A 24,632-nucleotide genomic window follows, 5' to 3' on the forward strand; every position below is an offset into this window, starting at 1 on the left:
TTCAATACGACACAATCAACGGATAGATATAAACAGAGTCCATACCTCTAATTCATCACATATGAAGTACACAACTACATCCATAAATATGAACTATCATAGTCAAACGATGCAGCATACCCTTAATTTTGTTGTATAAAAAGACCTGCAATACAGACAGACACAAAAACTCTACCAGATTTTGATGTATAAATACCAGACCAAGTTTTACTAGAAATTAATATTTTAATTCAAATAACTATAAAAGTTCTCCCTTCCCTCTGAAGACCTTGATTTTCAGATTTCTTCAGGTAGTATGATGGTATTCTAGCAACTTCAACTCCCAATTCAGCTTGCTTTGCTAAAATATCCTTGAGCTGCAAAGACAAAAAGATTATGATCCCCTGTTACTCACCTAAGGCCTACCTCTCCTTACATAGCTCTGTTTGAACACAGTCTGCGATTCCCTTATATTAGTTTGCAGATCCCTTGAGGAGGAAAATAGGAACTTATGAATGACTTGATAATTTACACTGAATATTATTATTGATTTGCTTGTAGATTAGCCATATACAGAAGGTATCATTTCTGCATTTGTGTATGGAGAAAGATGGCTACCTTGTAAAAACAAGATTAAAAAAAGAAAGTTCACAGCTTACTTGAACCATTAACCTTGTCTTGATGACATCAAGGGGGTAGTTATAGCTCCAGTTAGTGCACCTACAAGAAACAAAGCAATTAGTAACATCTCAACAAAAGGCTTAGTTGGACTTGCAATAATGCTTAACAAATCAAACATAAAGAAAACTAAAATACAGCAATTTAACCTCCAAGAATCATTATTAACCATTTCTCCTCCCCTTCAAAAAATTATAAATGGGAATGGAAAATAATACAAGCAACAAATGGTTTTGGGTTAGCATATGTTAGGTTACATATGCCCATGTATGAAATTTTGGAGGTGCATGTTTTGTCTATTCAATCATGCAAATAGCCAAATACTTCAAATAAAATAAGTAGCTTATTACCAAATAAACAATATTAAGTTTATTTTTTTGTTTGCACCAAAGATATTTCTCAACTGATAATTAAAGACTAATTCCTCTTGAGACATAAAGATCTCGGAAATGGATATTTCTCAACTGATAATTAAACACACTGAATTGTAAAAGTTCCTTTCTTTCTATTAAAATTTATACTCATTATATAAGAGGAGGGTCAAAATTTTAATAGTGAAACAACTTGAGGAATTTACCGCAAGCATATAACTTATTCGAATCTGCTTGTAGATGCAAAACTGAATAGCATCAAAGGGCAAATCCCGCAACAAAAAAGATCTATACCCCTGTAATTTCAAAGATCAATATCAAAGAAACATTTTAACTTATCATTGCAGACATGAGAGGAACATAATTTATCAAAAAAGCATTAAAAAGGGGAGATGGTGAACTTCATATAGCATAAAATCCTTTAAAGCCTTCCTTAGAAGCAATAAAGCGAACAGCCCCAGAAGTAGAAGATAACTGCCCAGTTTGCATTCGTTGCTTGATAACCTAAGAACATGTAAAACTATGAAGTTCTCCAGTCCAGTGAAATAGTTTTCAACCATGGAAATGTCATCCTTAGAAATAAGAGAATTTATTTACCTCTTTTGGAACACGAATCAGTGAAGCAACAATGCCCCCAATGGCACCTGCAGTCCAATGAAATTGAAAAAATACCAGAAGATTTTTATCCCCATAAAAAATGATAAAATTTTACAAGAAAAGTATATGCCAGCAAAAAAAATGATAAAATAGACAAAGTATCACCTCCAATACAAGCCAAATAAATGCCAAAGACTTCAGAGGACCATAATTGGTTTGAATTCAGACTTGAAAGCAATAACAGGTTTTTAATTCACTTAAATTTTCGTATACCAATTGGAATTTTTGGGGAAGAGATGATATTTTTTTCTCTTATTCATATGGAGTCATACAATGCTAGAATATAAAAAGGTACGAGTTTGGTTAAGAAATGTCAACCAATCTACAACAGTTCAGATAAAACAGGAGAAAAATATGGGAAAAAAAACTGAAATTTAATTTTGTTCAGCATTAGATAATTTAGATCTTATCATAATTATAACGAATCTTAACTTTCCTAACAAACATTTAGACAATATCTTCATACCAAATAGCAACACCATAGCACACAAATAACAATACCTTCAAATTAGACTCTCTCATAGTTTCGTAATATGCCTTAAGAGTGCCATAATGAAGGCAAAGAAATTTCAACGGCTTAGGAACTGAAGTCATAAGTTCGAATCTCTTATCAACATAACACAACAACACATCCCAATTTCAAACACATAAAATTAAATATAAAAGAAAGCTAAAATCCTCATTCAAATCAAAATTTGTTCCATTTGAGCATACAACTAGGTTTACCTAATCGCAACCTTCTGCAATCCCTAGTCGGGATCCTGAACCCTCTCCACGCACAACTGTGTTGCTGCTTAAGTGCCAAATCCTCATCGGACTGCACAAATTACCATAATCGATTTTCATTTTGTTGCAAGAGAAAGTAGAGTAGAAATTTGCGGTCTAGAATGAGAGAAAATTTGAAGAGAGGCTTTTGAATTCACCATATCTTCGTTCTCAACCTTCTTCTTTGCAACAGCGTCGTCTTTGGTGGCGCTTGTATCGGAGCGATTAGGACCGAGCGCTATTGAATAAATTGAAACCCTAAAAGGGAGAAGTGGAAGGGGATTGAACGAGAGAAGAATTTTGAAAGAAGTTAGAGAGAAAGTGAAGCATGCGTGCCTAAAAATAAGTTTATGATTTTTATTCTTTTTTAAAAAAATAAAAAATATTTTAATTAAGTTGGCCACGAAACATTGTGGCGGTTTTAAACCGCCGAAAGCATGACCTTTTGTAGCGGTTAAAATAACTGCCAGAATTATAATATTTTGTGGCGATTTTTTGAAACTGCCAGAAAAAAAACCCCTACTAACTACTTACTTTTTTGTAGTGTGTACAAACCCTTCTCTCTCTTTTTTTTCGTTAGCATCAAGCGTCTTATATAGTAGCCTTGATGAAGATGATCATTGCAAAACTTTAGCATTCCTCACAAGCTTGCTTTGTCCGTCTTCATCTCTAGTTCCTTGAGGAGAGAAATATTCGTTGATCCATTAAATTCATTTCACCAAGAATCTGATCAAGGAGCCTACTTATTATCTTTTAAGTACCAAATGGATGAAACAAAATGTGTGTCAGCATTGTGCAGTTCTAAAACAACTTTAGCTGACCCTTTTCGTGATTACAAGGATTCGTTTGTCCTAATTCTGACGCATAATATGTCTTTTTTCTTTTTTAATAGGTTGTGACTTCCAAGGAAACTTTTAATGTTTGATCTGTTAAGGAATCATTTAGACACATGTTCATTATTAGATATCATAAATGATATAAAATAAATGTTAGTCTAACATAAGTATGTTTCGTTTGGTTAAACGTGTTACTATAGGTGGCGTCTTACACTTCATCTCAAGGCATTTCTTATAAAAAACAATTCTCTTAGAAAAAAAAATTTGTTTGTTATTATTAAAACATGAAAGCTTGAAGGATCCAAGATTTCCATTTGACTTAAAAATCTCTCTCATTTTAATGGTGACAAATATGTTTTTGAAAGAGGTTTTTCTTTTAGCAAAAAATAGTTTTTATGTGAGTAAAATGAAGGAGATTTTATTTTATACTTTGTTAATCCTCGGGGGGGTCATCTAGTGATGGTGGTCGTTGTGGAATCTACGCTCGGATTCGCTCGTTCTCGGCTCGCAAAGCCGCGATGTCAACTTCATATTGCGCGCGCATGGTGGCTATGGCGACGACGTTTTGCTGTCGCAGGATCTGCTCGGCTAGGGTCCCAGCAGCGGTGGCTTCATCCATGTTGGGCCCGTTGTTCGGAGTGTTGGTGGACGGTCTGTTGTTGCTACGAGTAGAAACCATTGTTGTGGCCGAAGGGAATTTTGTCTTCGGCTCCACGGTGGGCGCCAAACTATTCTTACTTGAGATCGGGGTGATAGAACCTCTAGGTAAGATCGGTGAGCAGAAGGATACTTCGAGTGCTCCAGGATGAGGTTGGTACCTACAAAAGAGACTCCAATGCTTAAGTTAGTTTTTGTTGGTGAGCAGGTCTCATATATATAATGCACGTACCTTAATATGAATTAGAGTTTTTCTCTTGGTAATGACGAGTTTGGTTACGATTTGATAAGATCTCAATCTTATCAATTTATCTTATCAGGTGGAAAGTAGGTCTATCTTGATAAGTTGACGTGGTCTGATCTCATTAGCACCGAAGTGAGCCCTGGTGTCAATGTGGGCGGTACACTTCATATCGACCATTTTGTTCTTATGATTGACCAACCTCTCACATAAATTAGCAGTTTGATTTTTATAAATCGGAGAGCCCAACCTCATAGGTTAGCAAGTTCAACCTCATAAGTTAATTAGTATATAAATTAGTCCAACCACATAGGATAGCTAACACATCTTTCAAGTTAATTTTTTGAGCAACTTAAATTTAAAATTTATTGCTTTCCTTTAAAGCTTTTATCATTTTTTTTAATCTTTTATTACTGTTTTTAACAAATTTCACCGATCCATGCATCAAACGCTCTCAGTGAACAGCTTGAAAACATGTGCTCTCTTCAAATTGCTTGATCAAAAATTCCAAATTCCAAATTGTGTTAGAATTTTCTTATTAATCACACAACAACACATTCCAAAACTTTATCTCTATGGCATTTGTATAAAAATTTCACCGCTGTTGACTTGATTACGCCGCCAGCACGTGAAACAACTTGTATACGATCCACACGAATAATCGGTCTAGGGTGACACTGACATATGCCTACCTCAAAGTTAAGGTAAGCAAATAGTATTCAACAACTATACATAATTAATAACAATAGTGTGGTACATGGCAAATTACTAACTTCAAAAATATTCAAACTATTGCAGCGTTACCCGATGGATGTGTGTGGCACAAATAAGAGAAACAGAGAAGAGGAAAGTGAGATGGAAGAAGAAAGTGTCGCAGAGAAACCGCTGATTAAAGTGGCGGCTATTTGCGGCTCTTTGCGTAAAGCTTCCTACAACAGAGGCCTCATCCGTGCGGGTATGTGTTCACAAACTAATCATTATTTATTCAATATGAGTACTGATTGGGTGCGGTGGGATGCAGCGATAGAGCTGACGAAGGAGGAAATCGAGGGCGTCCACGTGGAGTACATCGAGATATCGGCGTTGCCCATGCTGAACACGGATCTTGAGGTGGATGGCACGTATCCACCGGAAGTTGAAGAGTTTCGTCGGAAGGTTCTGGAAGCTGATTCCTGTCTCTTTGCTTCGCCTGATTACAACTACTCCATCACTCGTAAGTCGTGCTTTCATTAATTTCACTCCTTTTTTCATAATTGGCATGGTACAAATTATATTTAACTGCCTGTATAGTTTTCAGGAAAAATAAAATAAAATAAAATAAAATGATAGGGTATAACTGCGAATTAGTTTTACATTTAAGATAAGTGATACAGTAGAAATATATAAAAAAAAATGTAAATAATTATTAATATTTTCTGTAAGAATATTATAGCTCATATAAAATAAAATAAATAGAGAAGATCGGAATAAAATGTGATATATGTTGTATTTCAAAATCATAGTTTCGAAAATCAGCTATATAGTGAGTTTGGGCCTTATGGGTTATGATGGATCAGCAATGTTATTGACTCTCTATAAACCGGTATGATCCGGTCAAGTCTCCGGTGAACCGGTAAACCGTGGGTCATAACTTTTGACACGGTGCTGCATTTGAAATATGAAAAGGTGAAGTATTGAAAAATTTTGGTTGCTACAATACAATTGATTTTCAAATTTACAATCTATAAGTGGTGGACTTGATCTCAAGTCCTCTTCTATGCAAAGTGTCTATGAACCACTTGGCCAAATACTCATTTAATTAACATAATATGCAGCATATATATTTATATAATTACCTTATATATAAATTTAATGCATCTAATATATAACCAGTTCATATGTTGTTTTCTCCTGTATTTTTTTTGTACAAAATAAAAATAAAAACATTTTTAGATAAAATAAGAGTTAAACTCAAGTGAATGTAATTATAACATTTGCAACTACTAAATCAACTTATTCAATTGTTATAAATTGACTTGAATAATTTATATAATATAATTTTAATTATATATTAATTGATGTGATTTTATTAATCTATAATTTGATTGTTCTATTAGTATTATATTAATTATAATTTTTTTAAGACATAATATGAATTTTATTAATAATTATATCTATAAAATATAGATGATATAAATATTTTTTTAAAAAAATTAATAAAGACTTAATGATTTAATTAGTGATTCACTATTTCAATCTTCCGTTAACCCAATACTTTAATTAGTGATCAATGATTGATCCAATTTCAAAATATTCCCAAAGTATACGTATACATACATCACATATTTAATAAAAGTTTGAGGAGTAAAATAAGTAATATGTAAAATTATACATAAATATTTAATAATCGATATTTTTTAATTATATTTTTTCATTATTTATTTTAATCATACAAACTAAAATCATTCATTATTCATTTCTTGTGTGTCAGCCACTCAGCCTGCGCACATTCACATGCATGCTTTAATGTTATTTTTATGCTAAATGTAAGTTGGTATTGAAATAGACAATACTCTTTTAGTTTGGAAAATATTTTAGTGCTTTTAAAATAAAATAAAAAAAATCGTTTTCACCATTAAAAATGTACCACTTTAGTTGTGTCCCCTAACTCTCAATTTTTCATGACTTGATGATAAGTTTTCTAACAAATAATATATACCTCTTACGAATGATGTTTAACTAAAAGGTAAAAGCTTCTAGTAAAAATATTCTAAACAATACTTTATATTTATAAGTTCTGACTTGAATCCAATCATGTTCTAATATATAAGCACTACTGAAGAATGCATTAGACTGGGGATCAAGACCACCAAATGTGTGGGCAGGGAAAGGTGCAGCAGCAGTGAGTGCTGTTGGGGGTGGGAGAAGAGCACAGTTTCATCTGCGTCAAATTGGGGTCTATCTTGATCTTCATTTCATCAACAAACCAGAGTTCTACCTCAATGCTCACAGACCACCGGGAAAATTCAACACCAATAGTGGTGACTTGGTTGATTCAGAGACCAAAGAGAACCTTAAAGAAATGATTCTCTCCTTGCAAGCATTCACCTTGAGACTACTAGGCAAGGGCTGACTAGAACAACAAATTCCAGAATATTTTGAGAAATATTGTACTACATGTTATGCAAAATAATGTCTAACTAAAACAATTTGGATGTCATGTTTAAGATTGAAATAAGAATAATGTTTAAGCTTGCACAACCTCAGTCAGTTCTGTATTTCTTCTTCCTCCCATCTGAAATTTTTATAGGTTAGTTTATCATATTAGAAACATGGTTAGCACCTTTCCCCAAGTTCACTACAAAAAAAATTGCATTTAGCGACCACCAAAATTGGTCGCTAAATTGCTAAAATCGGTCGTTATTTGCCTTAACGAGCGAATTAGCGACCGAATTTAAGTAGTCGCAAAAACCCTAGTCGCAAAGTTATATAGCGACCAAAAAATTTTCGGTCACTATTTAGCGACCGAAAATTTTGGTTTAGCGACCGAAAATTTTGGTCGTTGTTTAGCGACCGAAAATTTCGGTCGCAAAATGGTTGCAATGGTTTTGGTCGTTGATGCGTATGTGGACCAAATTAGTGACCGAATAAATCGGTCGCTAAATCGGTCGCTAAAGATTTATTTTTTATTTTATTAAATTTTATAGACGTTGCAAATTCGGTCGCTACGAAATACTCATATTTGGCCTCTCAAGGATTCTATTTTACAATACTTCACTTTTCAACATGTTTTATCCTTAATTACACAATTTTTGGGAAACTTCCCAGAAGGTCACCCATCCCTATATTACTCCAAGTCAAGCACGCTTAACTGTGGAGTTCTTATGAGATAAGCTATAGAAAGGCATATGCATATTGTCAGTATAGGTAGTACAAATTAATTCATTTAAGTTATCCTCAAATATACAATCTTATACTTATACTATCTTTGGATCCCTCTCATTTCGGTGTATCCAAACTGTTATAAAAATATAATAATATATTTAATAATTATATTACTAATAATAATAATTATATTATATTTAATTAATCTTTATTTATATATACTTACTTTTATAATTAACAATCTACTTATTTCTATTTAAAATTAATATTATGATACAATTTAAATTATCTATTATAAATTTAAAAATTTAAATAATAATTTTTATATTTTAAAATGAGAAGGGTTATAGTAACACTAGTATAACTTTTACTAAGTATTACATTGTTCAATAACTTTATATTAAATGTGAATTTTGTAAATCCAACCGTTAAATTAAAAGTTCATATCACTTTATATGTTTATATCAAGTTTTGTTAAAATTGAGCAACAATTTGAAGGTAATCAAAGTGCTCATATTTTAATATATTTTGAAATGTATATGTTACGTCAATTTTATTTTACAAGAATGAAGTATCAAATCATCTTGAATTCATATAAAATTTTGTATATATGATTTAAGAGTAAAAAACTTTCAATCTAACGGTTGAATTTATAAAATTCACATTTAATATAAAGTTATTAAGCGATGTAATACTTAGTAAAAGTTACACCTGTGTTATTATAACACTTCTCTTTTAAAATATTATTTTTATAAATTAAATTTTAACATTTTAAATAAATTATTAATTAACTTAATATATTTATTCATCTTAAATCTAAGATATAAAATTCAAAAAATGTATTTATCCTTGTTTTATTTTCTAATTATCAACCATTAATAAAATATTAATTTAAAATCTTATCAAGTTATATCATAATATTTTCATATCAAGTTTAAAACCATATATTAGTTATAAAATATGTTAATTTGTGTTAGAATTTTATTTCAACATGAAACTTTAAAATAAATGTGCGAATAAAAAAAACTCTGTTAGAACAATCACGTATTCTATTTAATAGAGAAAAAAGCAAGAAAACGCATTGTGATGTATTAAAAACTGATCAAAAAGAACCAGCGGGTGGTTTGCCCAATTAGTTAAGGGGGAAGACTTAAGATTTTCTCCACGTAAGTATGTGTGTGGATTCGAGCTCTACTGTAAGCAATTTTAGCCTTTTTAAACAAAACAAGTGTAATCGTAATAAAAAGGAGGTGTATATATCATAAGTTAAATACTATGAATATCTATGAGTAAATTAAAATCAAAGGATAATAATTTTTTTAAATTACTAAAAAATATTTCATTTTATAATTGTTTCACAAATTCTTACTAATTTTTGTATAAGTCAATTGTTTTTAAACAATAAAACTAGCACGATTATATCAATTGAATTGAATGATTAAGCCTAAATTTTAAAATAACAATTAAAATAAAATAAGATTCATGAAAATAATTTCAAAATATATTAGGTAAATAATTTTTTATATATAATAAAATTAAAGACAAGGATTAAAATAATCAATGGAGTTAATGTAATATTCATTTATAAATACTTAAATAAATTATAAGTAGCAAGGTATTATTTAATTGATGTTTAAAATAAAATATTTTATAATATCTAAATGAATTGATTTTTAAGATAAACTATTATATAGATATTTAATTAATGTAATTTTAAAATATATATGTATAATTAGATATATCTTAAATAAATATTTTTATATTAAAAATTAATTTATCATTAAACAAAATAAAAATATTTCAAAATATGGTTGTTGTTGAATCAGTTTTCCATGGTGGAATCATATTCATATATAATAATAGAATCATGCCTCCTCAAATAAGCGATATCTACCCCAAAGTAGTATGAGCATAATCGAAGATAGATGGTATAACGTATTTTAAGTAATTGATCTCATGTGTTGTATATATTTATATATATAATTTATTTTATAATTTTTATTTATTAAACTAATGAAACATTAATTATATTTTATCAATTTTAGATTTGTTTGATAAATTTTTATTAATCCTTATATAAGCCAATTATTTTTAATTTAACGAAACTAACGTGTTTATATCAATTGAACTAGATGTTTAAGTCAATTTTGAAAATAATAATGAAAATAAAATAAGATTTATGAAAAGAAGTTTATTTATCTTAACAAAATTGGAAAGCACAATAAATTATGTATTTTCATATTATCTAATAATATAATAAAATATTAAGCATGGTAAAAGAGAAATAAATTTCTCAAGAGAAAAATAAATAATTTTCTAGATAAATTATTATTTAAATTAGTCTATTTTTTTTTTAAAAAAATTCAATTAAAAATATTATTATTTAATTTTCTTTTATAGCATTATGTTTCTCATTTTTTAATACATCATGATATATTAATTATTTATTTTAAATTATATAATTTGTATTATTTTAAAAAACAAATTAATTTTATTAGGAGGGTACTGATTTTTATTTCTTTTAATTAATATTTTTATCATTATAAAAATAATATTATATATTTTTATATTTGCTTTCATTTAAAAGAAATATATTTCTAAAATTTTTAAAAAATTTACATTTAGCGACCGATTTTAATTTGGTCGCTAAAATTATTATAAATAATAATATTTTTTATTTTTTTAGCGACCGATTTTAATTTGGTAGCTAAAATTATTATAAATAATATTTTTTATTTTTTTAGATCGATTTTAATTTAGTCGCTAAAATTATTATAAATAATAATATTTTATTTTTTAGCGACCAATTTTAATTTGATCGCTAAAATTATTATAAATAATAATATATTTTTTTATTTTTTTAGCGGCCGATTTTAATTTGGTCGCTAAAATTATTATAAATAATAGTATTTTTTTTTTATTTTTTTAGCGACTGATTTTAATTTGGTCGCTAAAATTATTATAAATTGTAATATTTTTAATTTTTTAGCGACCGATTTAATTTGGTCGCTAAAATTATTAAATAATAATATTTTTATTTTTTTAGCGACCGAAACCGTTCCGTCGCTATTTTAATCAACAATTATTATTTTAGTGACCGATTATTTGCTACTAAAAAATTTGGTTGCTAAATAAAATTTGCAACCAAATCAGAATCGGTCGCTTATTATGTCGTTATTAGCGACGGAAAAAAATCGGTCGCTAAATTCGGTGACTAAATTGACTTTTTTTTTGTAATGAAATACCTATATTTATCTCATAATTTAAAAGTACGGTAATATTAATCCTTGAAAATAAGAAATTGTTAAATAAGTGTATAGAATGTTAAATAAATCTTTAAATTTAATTATTTTTGAATGAATATAAATATTATCATTTTAATTATATATATATATATATATTATTTTTAATTTTGAACTAATAAGATTGTGAGTTTACATTCCTAAGAACCTATTAAAGAAATTCTTATTATTAAGGATTAATGTGAGATCACATTACAAATTTACACACTAAGGGTGTATTGATTTAGGATTTCATAAGATTTTAAAAGACTTTTTTTGAATAAAAAAGTTTATTGGTATTCGATCAGGATTTTATGTCACTTAAAGATAATTCAATGGTATTCAATCTGGATTTTCAAGATTTTTTAAAGAGTCCATTAAAATATAAAGATATTCATTCACTACAAGAAAAATGTAAATTTCTGACGAAAATTTTTTGACGGATATAGATCCGTCAAAAATTTCTGACGGATTTATATTTCTGTTGGAAATCTCCGACGAAATTTTCTATCAGAAATTTTCCGTCGGAAATTTCTGATAGAAATATAAATCCGTTGAAAATTTCTGACGGAAACTTTCTGACGAAAAATTCCGTCAGAAATTTCTGACGGATTTATTTTTCTGTCGAAAATTTCTGACGAAAATTTTCGACGGATTTACATTTCTGTCAGAAATTTCTGATAGAAATATAAATTCGTCGGAAATTTCTTATTTTTAATTTTTATTTTAAATTTCTTATTTTAATTTCTTATTTTTAATTTATTATTTTTAATTTCTTATATATATTTGTAGTATTAAAAATTTTATATATAACTTTTAAAGGTATAAATATATATTATAATTATTTATTACAAGTTTTTTATATCTACGATTAGTATTAAAGATGAAAATAAATTAGGTCACACTATATTTTATTATAATTTAGTTAGTTTGAACCCAACTTTCTTTAAAAATATATATCTTAAGTATGACTTATTTATCTATCATAGACATTTTTTAAATGTTTGGGTAGAACTACAATCATAAAGACTTATTTTATAATAATTTAACAGTATTAAAAATATAAAAATGATCAAACGTAGTATATTCAGTGCAGACCCTATACCATTCTAATGATGTTGGTTGGTTTCTTCATCAATCACACACCATTGATCAACCCGGTCCCATCTAAAATAATATAGGCCCCACTTTAAAATAATCTATGATATGATAACAAGAGATGTATACTTTGTTTGTTAGGTTTAGGAAAATAATAATAAATAGAAAATGCAATGCTTTTTTTTATATATTATTTAATCATATAAAAATTAATGCTCTATTGGAGGAGTGAAGTAATAAAAGAAAATAAAATATATGAGAAATGGTTTAATAAAAAAAGCTGACAATTAAAGTAAAAATTGTAACTAGCTATGTAATAAATAAATATTTATAATTTTATAAATTATATTATCATTATAAATTATAAATTAAATAATTTAAATTATAATTTTAAATAGAAATAAGTAGATGTTAATTATAAAAGTAAGTATATATAAATAAAGAATAATTAAATATATTATTATTATTATTATTATTCATAATATAAAATTATTATATATTATTATTATTATAGTACAAATATCAGATTGTATATTTGAGGATGACTTAAATGAATTAATTTGTACAAGTTTTACTGACAACATGCATATACATTTCGGTAACTTACTCATCAGAACTTCACAATTAAGCGTGCTTGACTTGGAGTAGTACAGGGATGGGTGACCTTTTGGGAAGTTTCCCAGAAATTGCACAAGTAAGGATAAAACACGCTAAACAGTGAAATATCATGAAATAGAACCCTTAAGAGGCCAAATATGAGGATTGTTACATTAATAAATTTATTAAAATTAAAAAAAAATTATAATTTCCGACGGAAAATCTCGTCAGAAATTTTTGACGGATTTTTTTCGATGGATTTTTCTATCAGAAATTTTCGACGAAATTTTCCGTCGAAAATTTCTGTCAGAAAAATTATTTCTGACAAATTTTTTTTTCGATGTCACTTCTTCCGATGGATTGAAATCCGTCGGAAAAAGAAAAATCCGTCGGAAATTTACCTGTTTTAGTCGAAAATTTCCGTCAGAAATCAGCATTTTTCTTGTAGTGATTTGAGACTTTTTACAGCTTAAAAATAATCTATTAGTATTCAAAAATATAGGGATTTTAAAGGATTGTTGTATTAGAGGGATTTTCAAGAACTTTTTAGTGGTATCTATAAATATCAAATTCATAAAACAATCACATCCAAATCCATCAGATTTTGAAGGATTGTTTGAAGTGACTTTTCAAGTGCTTAAAGAATTCCCAAGTGAGTTTTTCAAAGTGACTTTTCAAGTGCTTCAAGAATTTTCAAGTGATTTTTTCATTTTTTTATGCTCATGTCTTCTCCATTTTTTTTCTTGTTAATAATACTGCACTAGTGTTCATATATAATATTGTACTACTGTTCCCATTTCATTCCTCTATTTGGTAAAACTTCTATACGTAAATGATAGTATAATTGACTTGCTCTATTTTTCTCTCCGTTCTCTTTAATTGACTTGTTCTATTTAATTGAGATTGTTTCTGAATTATATAACATAGAAAACGTTTAAAATTTCAATTCTAGTATTTTTTTATAACACGTGTCAAGAAAAGGGAAATGTGAAAGCTAAAATTGATATCATGATCTCTATAATCAACTGTAGATCTTCAAGATCTTGTGATCAATTTAGATTTATTAGAACATATATATATATATATATATATATATATATATATATATATATATATATATATATATATATCAAAGATGAATTTGAGTTAGGGTTTCTATATGTAGAATGAGATAAGAATGAATCTTAGTTGAAGAAAGAACCCTCTCAGCACAAAAACTGCGATCTCTCACCCTTTTTTGAATTTATTACTTTTATGACTCAACAATTATTTTATTTTTTTTAATTTTTATATTATAAAATTAGGATTTTTTATATTTTAAGAAATTAACATAAGACATTGCAATATCTTATAATTTAATACTAAAAATATTTCTTCACGAGTGAATAAATTGAAAGCAATTAAAATATTAAAAAAATTTATTTTGTACCTGTAACAAATTTCAGATATATATTTTTTCTCCTAGTTGATGTTTGTAAGTTTCTACTTCAATACCAATATAAAATGAATGGACATATTTAGTTATAAGAGAGTATGTTAGTTGTGCCATTATTTTTTTAATCATTTATAAATTTATAAATAAAATATTTTAAATCACAAATTATAAAATATTTAAAATGTTGTTTAGAATAATTTTTAGCACGTGCAGCACTATATAACTTTCTTCGTAAAGAATGTTATTTAGATGAATTTCCTATTAAAGTGGTGGACGAACCTTCATCTTCAACATTACCGGTTAATAAAAATCATAATTTTGAGCTTATTATTAAAATCCATAAAAAAGAATGAAAAGATGATAATGCTTGGAGGACTAGTATCGCTATAAATATGTGGGTGAATGTTATTTAGAATGACCTGATATTACGGAGAATTATTATTATTACTATTATTTATCTAGATATTATTATTTTTGTCTTTGACTCTTTTTAAATTTGAATGTATGAAAAAAAATCTTGAACTCTTATCGTACGTAAAAAAATTTACGAAATTTTGCAAAATTCATAAAGTCCCGCAGAATCCATTAAAATTCTAACTTAAAAGTCATGTAGAATCCATTAAAATCTTGATTGAAAGTCTTATTAAATCCTACAAAATCTTAAAAGTCATAAAAATCCTGCAAAGTATTTTAAAATTCACAAGATTTTTTTCAATTAAAAAAGTCCTTTAAAATCTTAATCCAATACACCCCTCTAAGTATTTATTCGATAATGATAAATGGACTTGTGCATACGTGACATTATTTTTTTCCCTTTACCCCTTTTTTTTATCAAATTAAATAATCTATAATTCTTATCCTTTTTTTTCTCTTTTCTTTTTATTTTTTTCTCTCTCAAAGTATCTAATGGCATGAAGTGTCAACACATTTTTATCAGTAAAATAAAAATATAACATTTATACAATAATACAACCTGAATAAAAAGAAGAACAAGAACTAAAATGGGCTTTTCAATCGAAATTAAAAAAAATATATAAAAAATAAATAATTTAAAAAACTATTTACTAAAATGAATAGTTTGTATCAGTACAAGTATGAAGAAAGCATAGGAGGGGATCACATTCAGTTATGCGCATATCTCCCAGGTGCACAGGTGTGAGAGAAAAACGAGGAAAAGGATGGAGGGTTGGGCGAACCAAAATTCAAAATTTTAATTTTCAAACTACCCGTCCTTTACCTCCTCTACCTTCTATAAGTACATCATTTACACCCTCATTTTTTACATCTCACAATTTTATCTCATTCTAAATTCTCTCATTCATACTCTGGTTCTCTCTATTAAAAAAAATCTTTCATATTTCATGTTTTATTGTTCAGTATTTCCCTTGATTGTGTCAAAAGAAATTATTGTTGGTATTGTTTCATTGTTCTTATCCTCTTCATTGGAACAATTTTTTGGTTATTATATTTATTTTGTATAAATATTATATGTATGTGAGTTTTTAGTTATTTAGGAATTATTTGGTTAAATATTATATGTATAGTTAAATAGTTAATGTGTAGAAATAATGAAATGTTGTGATTATTTATATGTTATGTATATTTTTACAATTAAAATGAAACACTAATTATGATATATGTTTTATACACACACACACATATATATATATATATGAGGGGGGTTATAATAACATCGATGTAATTTTTACTAAGTATTACATCCCTCGATAACTTTATATTAAATGTCAATTTTGTAAATTCAACCATTAGTCGGAAGTTCTTTACTCTTAGATCATCTATACAAAATTTTATATTAATCCAAGATGATTTGATACTTTATTCTTATAAAACAAAATTGACGTAATATATACATTTCAAAATATATTTAAATATGAACACTTTGATTACCTTCAACTTATTGTTCAATTTTAACAAAATTTAAGATAAACATATAAAATGATATGAACTTTCAACGTAACAGTTGTATTTATAAAATTCACATTTAATATAGGGTTATTGAACAGTGTAATATTTAGTAAAAGTTACAACGACACCGGTGTAACTTTTACTAAGAATTACATCGCTCAATAACCTTATATTAAATGTGAATTTTTTAAATCCAACTGTTAGATTGAAAATTCTTTACTCTTAGATCATATATATAAAATTTTATATTAATTCAAGATGATTTGATACTTCATTCTTATAAAAAAAAATTGACGTAATATATACATTTCAAAATATAATAAAATATGAACACTTTGATTACTTTCATGTTGATGTTCAATTTTAACGAAATTTAATATAAACATATGAAATGATATATATATATATATATATATATATATATATATATATATATATATATATATATATATATATATATATATATATATATATATATATATATATATATGAGGAGGGTTCAAACGACACTAGTGTAACTTTTACTAAGTATTCCACCGCTTAATAACTTTATATTAAATGTAAATTTTGTAAATCCAATTGTTAAATTGAAAGTTCTTTACTTTTAGATCATATATATGAAATTTTATATTATTCAAAGATGATTTGACACTTTATTTTTATAAAACAAAATTGACGTAATATATACACTTCAAAATATACTAAAATATGAACACTTTGATTACCTTCAAGTTCTTGTTCAATTTTAACAAAATTTGATATACATTTATCAAGTGATATAAACTTTCAATCTAATAGTTAAATTTACAAAATTCACATTTAATATAAAGTTATTGAGCGGTACAATACTTAGTAAAAGTTACACCGATATTATTATAAACCTCTCTTATATATATATATATATATATATAAATATTATATACAATTAATAAGAATGTACAGGCAAAGGAAAAAAAATCATTATCAATTAAATACAAATTATTATATATATTAAAATTTTTGACTTTTGGAATATTTTTTTAAAAAAAAATTCACATCTAATGTAATTTCTAATTTATTATCATTTGTAAAAATCTGTTATATTAAAATTAAACTCATTGACTCATCATGGTCAGTCTAGCAGAGAACTTGGAATAGTATGTATAAGGTGTCAAGTTTGAACTTTATTTTCATTGTAATTCTTGTTAATTAATAAAAATATAAATTCATTGTAAGTTTTAATGAAAAATTCCCTTTTAATTTGTCCTGTATAATAATAGTCATAACACTTTCTCACTCCTGCATGATAAGTCGCATGTACGAGTGACTAGGTTGTTATTGGCTTTAGGATCCTTGAAAGAACTGCCAAAACCTAGTGGCATTCTCTATCTAACTAACGACTTAAGGGAAAACAGTTAAATAAAATTGTGATCAAAACAAAAACACTATAATTAGGACCAAACTATCTTCCACACTAAAAATGGCATCCTCATCAACCCCACCCTCCGATTGTCTGGCTTCCTATTACTTTTCGGAGACTAAATCGGAAATCACAGAACCATGAGCTGAATCCCTTTGGTCCAATTCCAACTCAAGAAAACAAAAAAACAAACAAAAAAATCAACAAAAAAAAAACACAAAAAAGAAACAAGAAGAAAAACTTGCACAAAAACAAGTAAAAAGAAAAAGGATAGTCCTTGGATCCAACATTTAGCTTTCCTCGTCAATCCAACAACAACGTTAGTTCTTTCAAAATCGGAAGACAACCCATTTTACACAACCACATAAAGAACAGAAAACCAAAAGCAAAAAAGATTTTTTTTTTTCCCCTTTTTCTTGTCTCGGGTTTAGTTTCACAATTTGATTGATTCGGCCATTGTGTGTCTTTTGGTGCTCTTCTGTTCTGGTTTCGGTGAAAAAAAAATATGCTTACTGCGACATTGCATACGTTAAGGATTTTGTTGTTGTGATGTGGGCATTGTGGGGTATTGATGGATGAAGGTGAATAGGGGTGTGGGGTGGGGGGAAGGTTTAACCAAAGTGGATACCTTTAAGAGAATGAGCAAAGAAATCAATGGCATTGTGAAGGCTTGGGAAACAACAGTGCGTAAATCAAGTGGTGCAAAGAAAAGGACAAACAGCATCTTCACACCGATGTTTGTGGCCCACGTTGATGACGATGAGTCAGCAGCGGTGTGCCAAGTTGAGAAGATTCTCCCCAATGGTGACTTCTACACAGGCCAATGGCTTCAGAGGTTCCCCCATGGCCAAGGGAAATACCTGTGGACAGATGGGTGCATGTATGTTGGTGAATGGAGCAAAGGAACCACCACAGGGAAGGGAAGATTTAGTTGGCCTAGTGGTGCCACCTATGAAGGTGAATTCAAATGTGGTAACATGGATGGGAAAGGCACTTACATTGGTTCTTCTGGGGACACCTACAAGGGGTCTTGGATGATGAACTTCAAACATGGGCAAGGGACTGAGAGCTACCCCAATGGGGATTTCTATGATGGGGAATGGAAGAAGGGGTTGCACAATGGGCATGGAAGGTACCAATGGAAGAATGGGAACCAATACATTGGGCAATGGAAGAATGGGGTGTTTTGTGGGAATGGGACAATGATGTGGAGCAATGGGAATAGGTATGATGGGTGTTGGGAGGAAGGGTTACCTAAGGGAAATGGTACATTTAGGTGGGGTGATGGTAGTTTCTATGTTGGGGTTTGGAGTCAAGATCCAAAGGAGCAGAGTGGGACTTTTTACCCTGGTGCTTCTGATAGGCCTGCAGATTGGGATCCTCAAGATGTGTTCAATGTGGAGTTGATTGATTGCCAGATTTGTCCTTGTGAGAAGGTTTCAATTTACCCTTCACAGAAGACATTGAGTGTGAGTTGTGGAGAGGAGGATAATAAGCTAGTGAGTAAGAAGAGAATTGATGGGAGTGGGAGGCCAAGGTGGACGTCAGAGGATGGAAGAATTAGTAATTACAACTCTGAATGTGAAGATGGGGCTTATGCTTTTGATGTTGCTAGGAAATCTGGATTTGATGCCTCGGTGGATCATTCAAATCAGGGTCGGGATAGTAGTTTATCACGTTTGAGAATAAAGAATCCCAAGAGACAAGGAGAGACCATATCTAAAGGCCACAAGAATTATGAGCTTATGTTGAATTTGCAGCTAGGTATCAGGTACTTGATCATATTTGTTGTTTTGATTTAATTAATTTAGTCTCATTTTTATGTTTTTTTTTTTTTTTTTTTATCTATCTTTTCTTCTGTCATCATCTATTTGATGATAATGAGTAATCATTCATTTTAGTCTATGAATTTAAATAATTGTCATTGATTTCTGAAATTAAAAATTGTTAAATAAGTTTTTAAAATATCAAATAAGTTCCTAAAATGTGAAATAAGACCTTTAATTTAATTACTTAATGTCATTTAAGTTCATGAATATATATGTCAATATTATTATTCTAATCATATATTTTTAAGTTTAGAATTAATATGATGATTGTGAATTTATACTTTCATAGATCTATTTTGCAATTTCTTAATTTTGAAAACAAAAATGACAACGTTTTCTAAATTTAAGGACCAATTTGGGTGTTTACTCATTTAGAATATATAGATTTTGCTCATTTTTTTTTTCTCTTCATTTTAATGATGAATGTATTTTCTAGAATAGGGATATAGATATAACTAAATTGGTGTTTTCCGTAGTATTGTTATAATGATGGACATGACATTCTAGCAAATAAATTTTCCTTTTAATTGTTGCTACACCGTTATTAATTAACTTCTTGTTCCATAGCACAGACATTCTGTTGGAAGACCTGCTCCAAGTGCATCTCTTGATTTAAAGAATTCTGCATTTGATCCCAAAGAAAAAGTATGGACTAGATTTCCACCAGAAGGATCCAAGCACACCCCACCCCACCCATCTTGTGAATTTAGATGGAAAGACTACTGTCCAGTAGTGTTCAGGTAGACATCATGATTGAATAGTCTTGTTTTTCATTTCAAGAAACTTTGGTCTTGATTAGGTGAACCATGTTTTGTAACAGAATCTGCTATGTGCTAACTTGTTGAGAGTGCTCTTGAAAATTTATAACCTTCCTTTTGAGGTACAAAGAGGTAGGTGACATGCTCTAAGGAAGGGTTTTATTTATCTAGAAAGTGGCATTAGGAAAACCTTTTAGATGTCTCTTTATGAAGTATAGTGGGGGTTAGGAAATACCATGCTCATGGTTACTAATACTATTGCATTTGTTTTATAACCTTGTATCACATACTAGTTTGGATTGTATTAGAACTGATTACATTTATATTTGTAGGGCTCTCAGAAAATTGTTCAAAGTTGATCCTGCTGATTACATGATATCAATTTGTGGGAATGATGCCCTTAGGGAGCTCTCATCCCCTGGGAAAAGTGGAAGCTTTTTCTATTTAACCAATGATGATCGTTACATGATAAAGACCATGAAGAAAGCAGAAGTAAAAGTAAGTTCCCTTTTAGTTGGTTAGATTATATATATATATATATATATGATGGTTCAAACGACAACGGTGTATCTCTTACTAAGTGTTATACCGCTTAATAACTTTATATTAAATGTGAATTTTGAAAATCTAACCATTAGATTGAAAGTTCATATCTCTTAGATCATATATATCAAATTTTATATTAATCTAAGATGATTTGGTACTTCATTCTCATAAAACAAAATTGACGTAATATATACATTTCAAAATATACTAAAATATGAACACTTTGATTACCTTCAAGTTGTTGTTCAAATTTAACAAAATTTGACATATATGATCTAAGAGATATGAACTTTCAATCTAACGGTTAGATTTTCAAAATTCACATTTAATATAAAGTTATTAAGCGGTGTAACACTTAATAAAAGTTACACCGGTGTCGTTTGAACCCTCCTCTATATATATATATTACATATATGAGCATATCTAGTATAGTGTGAGAGGTGAGGGAAGTTAATCTTTGCCATATGACCCTACATAATGGTTAAGATTGTTTTTATTAGATTTAATCTTAACAATTCATTTGAATTATATGGCTGAGTTTTGGTTTGTTTGTTTTTTTTTCTTCTTTTTTTACGCATACACTAGTAATCTATAAGTCCAATGGTGGAATAAATTTATGCATTACAAAAGAACAAGTTACTACATGTTCAAAAAAATTTAAGCTTGTCATGGATATATATTAGTCCACTTTGACATAATTCTTACATAGCGAAGGTTATATATCTATTGAGTGATGTTTTAGTCTAAACTTTATTTCATGATTGTAGGTTTTTATGAGAATGCTTCCTGCTTATTATAAACATGTTCGAGCTTTTGAGAACACTCTAGTCACCAGGTTTTATGGCCTCCATTGTGTTAAACTAACAGGGAGTGCACAAAAGAAGGTAATACTAAGGCATGTGTAACCTTGTATTTTGGTGTTAAAAGCTTTTAGTACTAATTACACTTCAACAATCTTAGGTTCGCTTTGTCATCATGGGAAACCTATTTTGTTCTCAACATGCCATTCACAAGCGCTTTGACTTAAAAGGTTCAACCTTTGGTCGCAATACTGATAAACCCGAATCAGAAATAGAGCCAACAACAACGCTCAAGGACCTCGACCTAAATTTTATATTCCGGTTGCAGAAGTCATGGTTCCAAGAATTCTGCAGGTGAATTTCTTGCTAATTTCTTCTTTTCCTACTATTTATGTTTATGTATAGACAGTATAGTATGTAGGACATTACACTATGTGAGTATTTGTTTCATTAAAGTTAAATTATATATTTAATAATGTAATATTTATGTAAATATTACATATATTATTTTGTGATATTAATTGCAAGTATATTATATATGTACATATTATTTATATTTTTAATTTATATTAATATACCGTTTAACATGTAATTTTTTTATGTATTTTTTTACAAAATAAAAATAATTTTAAATAAGATAGAAAAATTAAAATTCAAAATAAGATGAATTTATTAAAATTTATAAGTATAAAATATATTTAATATAAATATTTTTTAATAAAAATCGAGTCATGCGGTTCAATTAGTGACCTACCGGTTCAACCTTTGACCCACTGACCCAGTACCTTAACCAATTCGATGACCGCTCCGGGTTTTAAAACTATGATTTTTGAAGCAATAAAGTAAATTACAAATTTAATTAATCCTCTTTTAGTTGAAAGATACAAGCTCCACACCAATCACCTAAGAAATATGAAATTTTCCCTGAAAATGTTGCATAAGCTGCAAAATTGTCTACAATTTTATATGATATGATTGATGCATTAAAATGTGGCTTTGTGACTTGACATTTATATTGTGGGGTATTTTGGAAGTTTTGGTTATATTTCTAAGAATGTTTTCATGCAGGCAAGTGGATAGGGACTGTGACTTTCTTGAACAAGAGAGGATTATGGATTACAGTATGTTGGTGGGTCTTCATTTCAAAGAAACAACATCAAGTGGCACTGTTACACCTAGTCGTCATAGTACATCGGGTTGCACGCCAACCAGTTTCAATGATGCAGGCCCTCGTCTTTCTGGAGTGGATATAGATCATCTTATTATGGATCCTAGCAGGTACATAGAATCTGTTTGGATAAACTTTTTCAAACAATATTTCTAAAACAATGTGAAAATAAAATAAGATAAAATTCTCCATAAGTATAAATCCATCCTGGCTGAAGTTTCAATTATTTTACCAACTTCAATATTGATTGAAATAAATACAAATTAAACTAGACCGAGCATTAGTTTTCAGTTACATAACCATTTTACTAATTCAACAGAACATGTAGTCCAATTTATCAATTAGCAATGAGATTGTTGAGAAGTAAACACCCGCTTTGATCCCTAAATTTGAAAGACACTATTATATTGATCCATAAAATTAAGAAATTATCAAATAAGTTTATAGAATGACAAATAAGTCCTTAAAAAATTTAACTACTTATTGTCATCTTAGTCCCTGAATATACATAAGTATTATCACTTTAGTTACACATTTTTTTGAGTTTTGCACTAATTTTACCGTGAATTTGCACTTTAAGAGACGTATTTAATAACTTTTTAGTTTTGGAGACTAATATGACAACGTCTTTGAAATTTAATGACTAATTTGAGTGTTTACTCAATTGTTTAGTCTTTACCAAGTTATTTTTAGGGAAAATACTTTTCACCTCCCCTTAATTTCCGTAAAATATACATAAATCTTACATTGCTACTCAAGACTTTGGTTACCATACTTTGATGCTCTTAGTCAAGAAGTGTTTCTTCCTTGCATTTTTTGAAAAACTTGCATTGTGTTTTATGTTTTAGGTGGATTCAATTAGGAGTAAACATGCCAGCTCGAGCTGAAATGACTATGAGAAAAAGCACCAGTGACACTCCTCAGTTGGTTGGACAACCAACTGGGGAGTTATACGAGATCATCATTTTTTTCGGTATTATAGACATATTACAAGACTATGATATCAGTAAAAAGCTTGAGCATGCTTACAAATCATTCCAATATGATCCAACTTCAATCTCTGCAGTTGATCCAAGACTATACTCAAAACGCTTTCGTGATTTCATCTTCAGAGTTTTTGTAGAGGACACTTGAAAGTGTGTAGTTTTGATGCTAAATATTCAACTTGCAACTGGTGGCCACCAATGTAAAGTTTTAAGGAAATGACAAAGTTCTAACCAACACATTGATGATACTCATACCCAGTTTGGCAACCAACACACTTATTGGAGGCTATTTGTGATCAGAAAGGAGATACAAATTTTCTAAATCTTGTTCATTTTAATGTCCATCATCCTCCACATCCCTTCTTTTTAGTGGCTTTATTTTATTTATAGTCACAACAAATGTATGTTGTAGTGTAGATCAATTGATGTTAAGAGTTAATTAAAGCCTTTTCCAATTGTAAATGAATTAACAAAGGGAAAACCAAGATTGGAAATTATTCTTTTTTGTAACCATTTTCTTTGGTCTCCTAAATGAGGCCTATGAGATTCAGCATTGGATAAAATGTACATACAGAAGAAGATGAGGTGGAAAATTAGTTGTGTGCAAAAGTAGATAATTTTTAGGAATGTTGCATGCTATGGTTTTGTGTCTTCTATGAACAAAGAACTTTTGTGAAGGTAATGATTGGTTAATCATTTTAATTTGTGTTTTTGCTTTCTCCCTTTTCATTTTGTTCAAATCTCCCATGCATATTACATAT

General features: G+C 28.8%; 3 protein-coding genes across 3 annotated transcripts; 2 read left to right on the forward strand and 1 right to left on the reverse strand.

Moving 5' to 3' along the window:
* Positions 1-2,784, reverse strand: LOC109789391 (S-adenosylmethionine carrier 1, chloroplastic/mitochondrial). The gene is made up of 6 exons (XM_083065131.1): positions 2,609-2,784; positions 2,412-2,502; positions 1,626-1,672; positions 1,460-1,532; positions 1,235-1,323; positions 1-699 (listed from the first exon to the last, which is right to left on the reverse strand). Exons 1-6 carry the CDS (start codon positions 2,609-2,611, stop codon positions 691-693), a joined length of 312 nt encoding a protein of 103 aa, XP_082921257.1. The 5' UTR covers positions 2,612-2,784; the 3' UTR covers positions 1-690.
* Positions 2,785-4,926: 2,142 nt separating this feature from the next.
* On the forward strand, positions 4,927-7,429 carry LOC109789397 (NADPH:quinone oxidoreductase). The gene is made up of 3 exons (XM_020348331.3): positions 4,927-5,139; positions 5,206-5,397; positions 6,995-7,429. The coding sequence occupies exons 1-3, from the start codon at positions 4,992-4,994 to the stop codon at positions 7,294-7,296; spliced, it is 642 nt and encodes a 213-aa protein (XP_020203920.1). The 5' UTR covers positions 4,927-4,991; the 3' UTR covers positions 7,297-7,429.
* A 10,993-nt stretch (positions 7,430-18,422) lies between these two features.
* Positions 18,423-24,563, forward strand: LOC109789388 (phosphatidylinositol 4-phosphate 5-kinase 6). Its single transcript, XM_020348322.3, has 7 exons — positions 18,423-19,555; positions 20,186-20,353; positions 20,704-20,869; positions 21,685-21,801; positions 21,878-22,071; positions 22,786-22,995; positions 23,734-24,563. Exons 1-7 carry the CDS (start codon positions 18,423-18,425, stop codon positions 24,017-24,019), a joined length of 2,274 nt encoding a protein of 757 aa, XP_020203911.3. The 3' UTR covers positions 24,020-24,563.
* The last annotated feature ends 69 nt before the right edge of the window (positions 24,564-24,632 follow it).

Source organism: Cajanus cajan, chromosome 10 (assembly GCF_000230855.2).
Source record: "Cajanus cajan strain Asha chromosome 10, NIPB_CcT2T_4, whole genome shotgun sequence".
Classification (NCBI taxonomy): Eukaryota; Viridiplantae; Streptophyta; class Magnoliopsida; order Fabales; family Fabaceae; genus Cajanus; species Cajanus cajan.

Coding starts and splice junctions, on each gene's coding strand:
- LOC109789397 (XM_020348331.3), top strand. CDS start 4,992: ATGGATGTGTGTGGCACAAATAAGAGAAACAGAGAAGAGGAAAGTGAG. Junction 5,140..5,205: donor CAGAGGCCTCATCCGTGCGG/GTATGTGTTCAC, acceptor GGTGGGATGCAG/CGATAGAGCTGACGAAGGAG. Junction 5,398..6,994: donor TTACAACTACTCCATCACTC/GTAAGTCGTGCT, acceptor CTAATATATAAG/CACTACTGAAGAATGCATTA.
- LOC109789388 (XM_020348322.3), top strand. CDS start 18,423: ATGAGCAAAGAAATCAATGGCATTGTGAAGGCTTGGGAAACAACAGTG. Junction 20,870..21,684: donor TGAAGAAAGCAGAAGTAAAA/GTAAGTTCCCTT, acceptor TCATGATTGTAG/GTTTTTATGAGAATGCTTCC. Junction 22,996..23,733: donor CTTATTATGGATCCTAGCAG/GTACATAGAATC, acceptor TTTATGTTTTAG/GTGGATTCAATTAGGAGTAA.
- LOC109789391 (XM_083065131.1), bottom strand. Junction 1,673..2,411: donor TTGCAGAAGGTTGCGATTAG/GTAAACCTAGTT, acceptor ATTGGACTGCAG/GTGCCATTGGGGGCATTGTT. Junction 1,324..1,459: donor TCGCTTTATTGCTTCTAAGG/AAGGCTTTAAAG, acceptor TGAAATTACAGG/GGTATAGATCTTTTTTGTTG.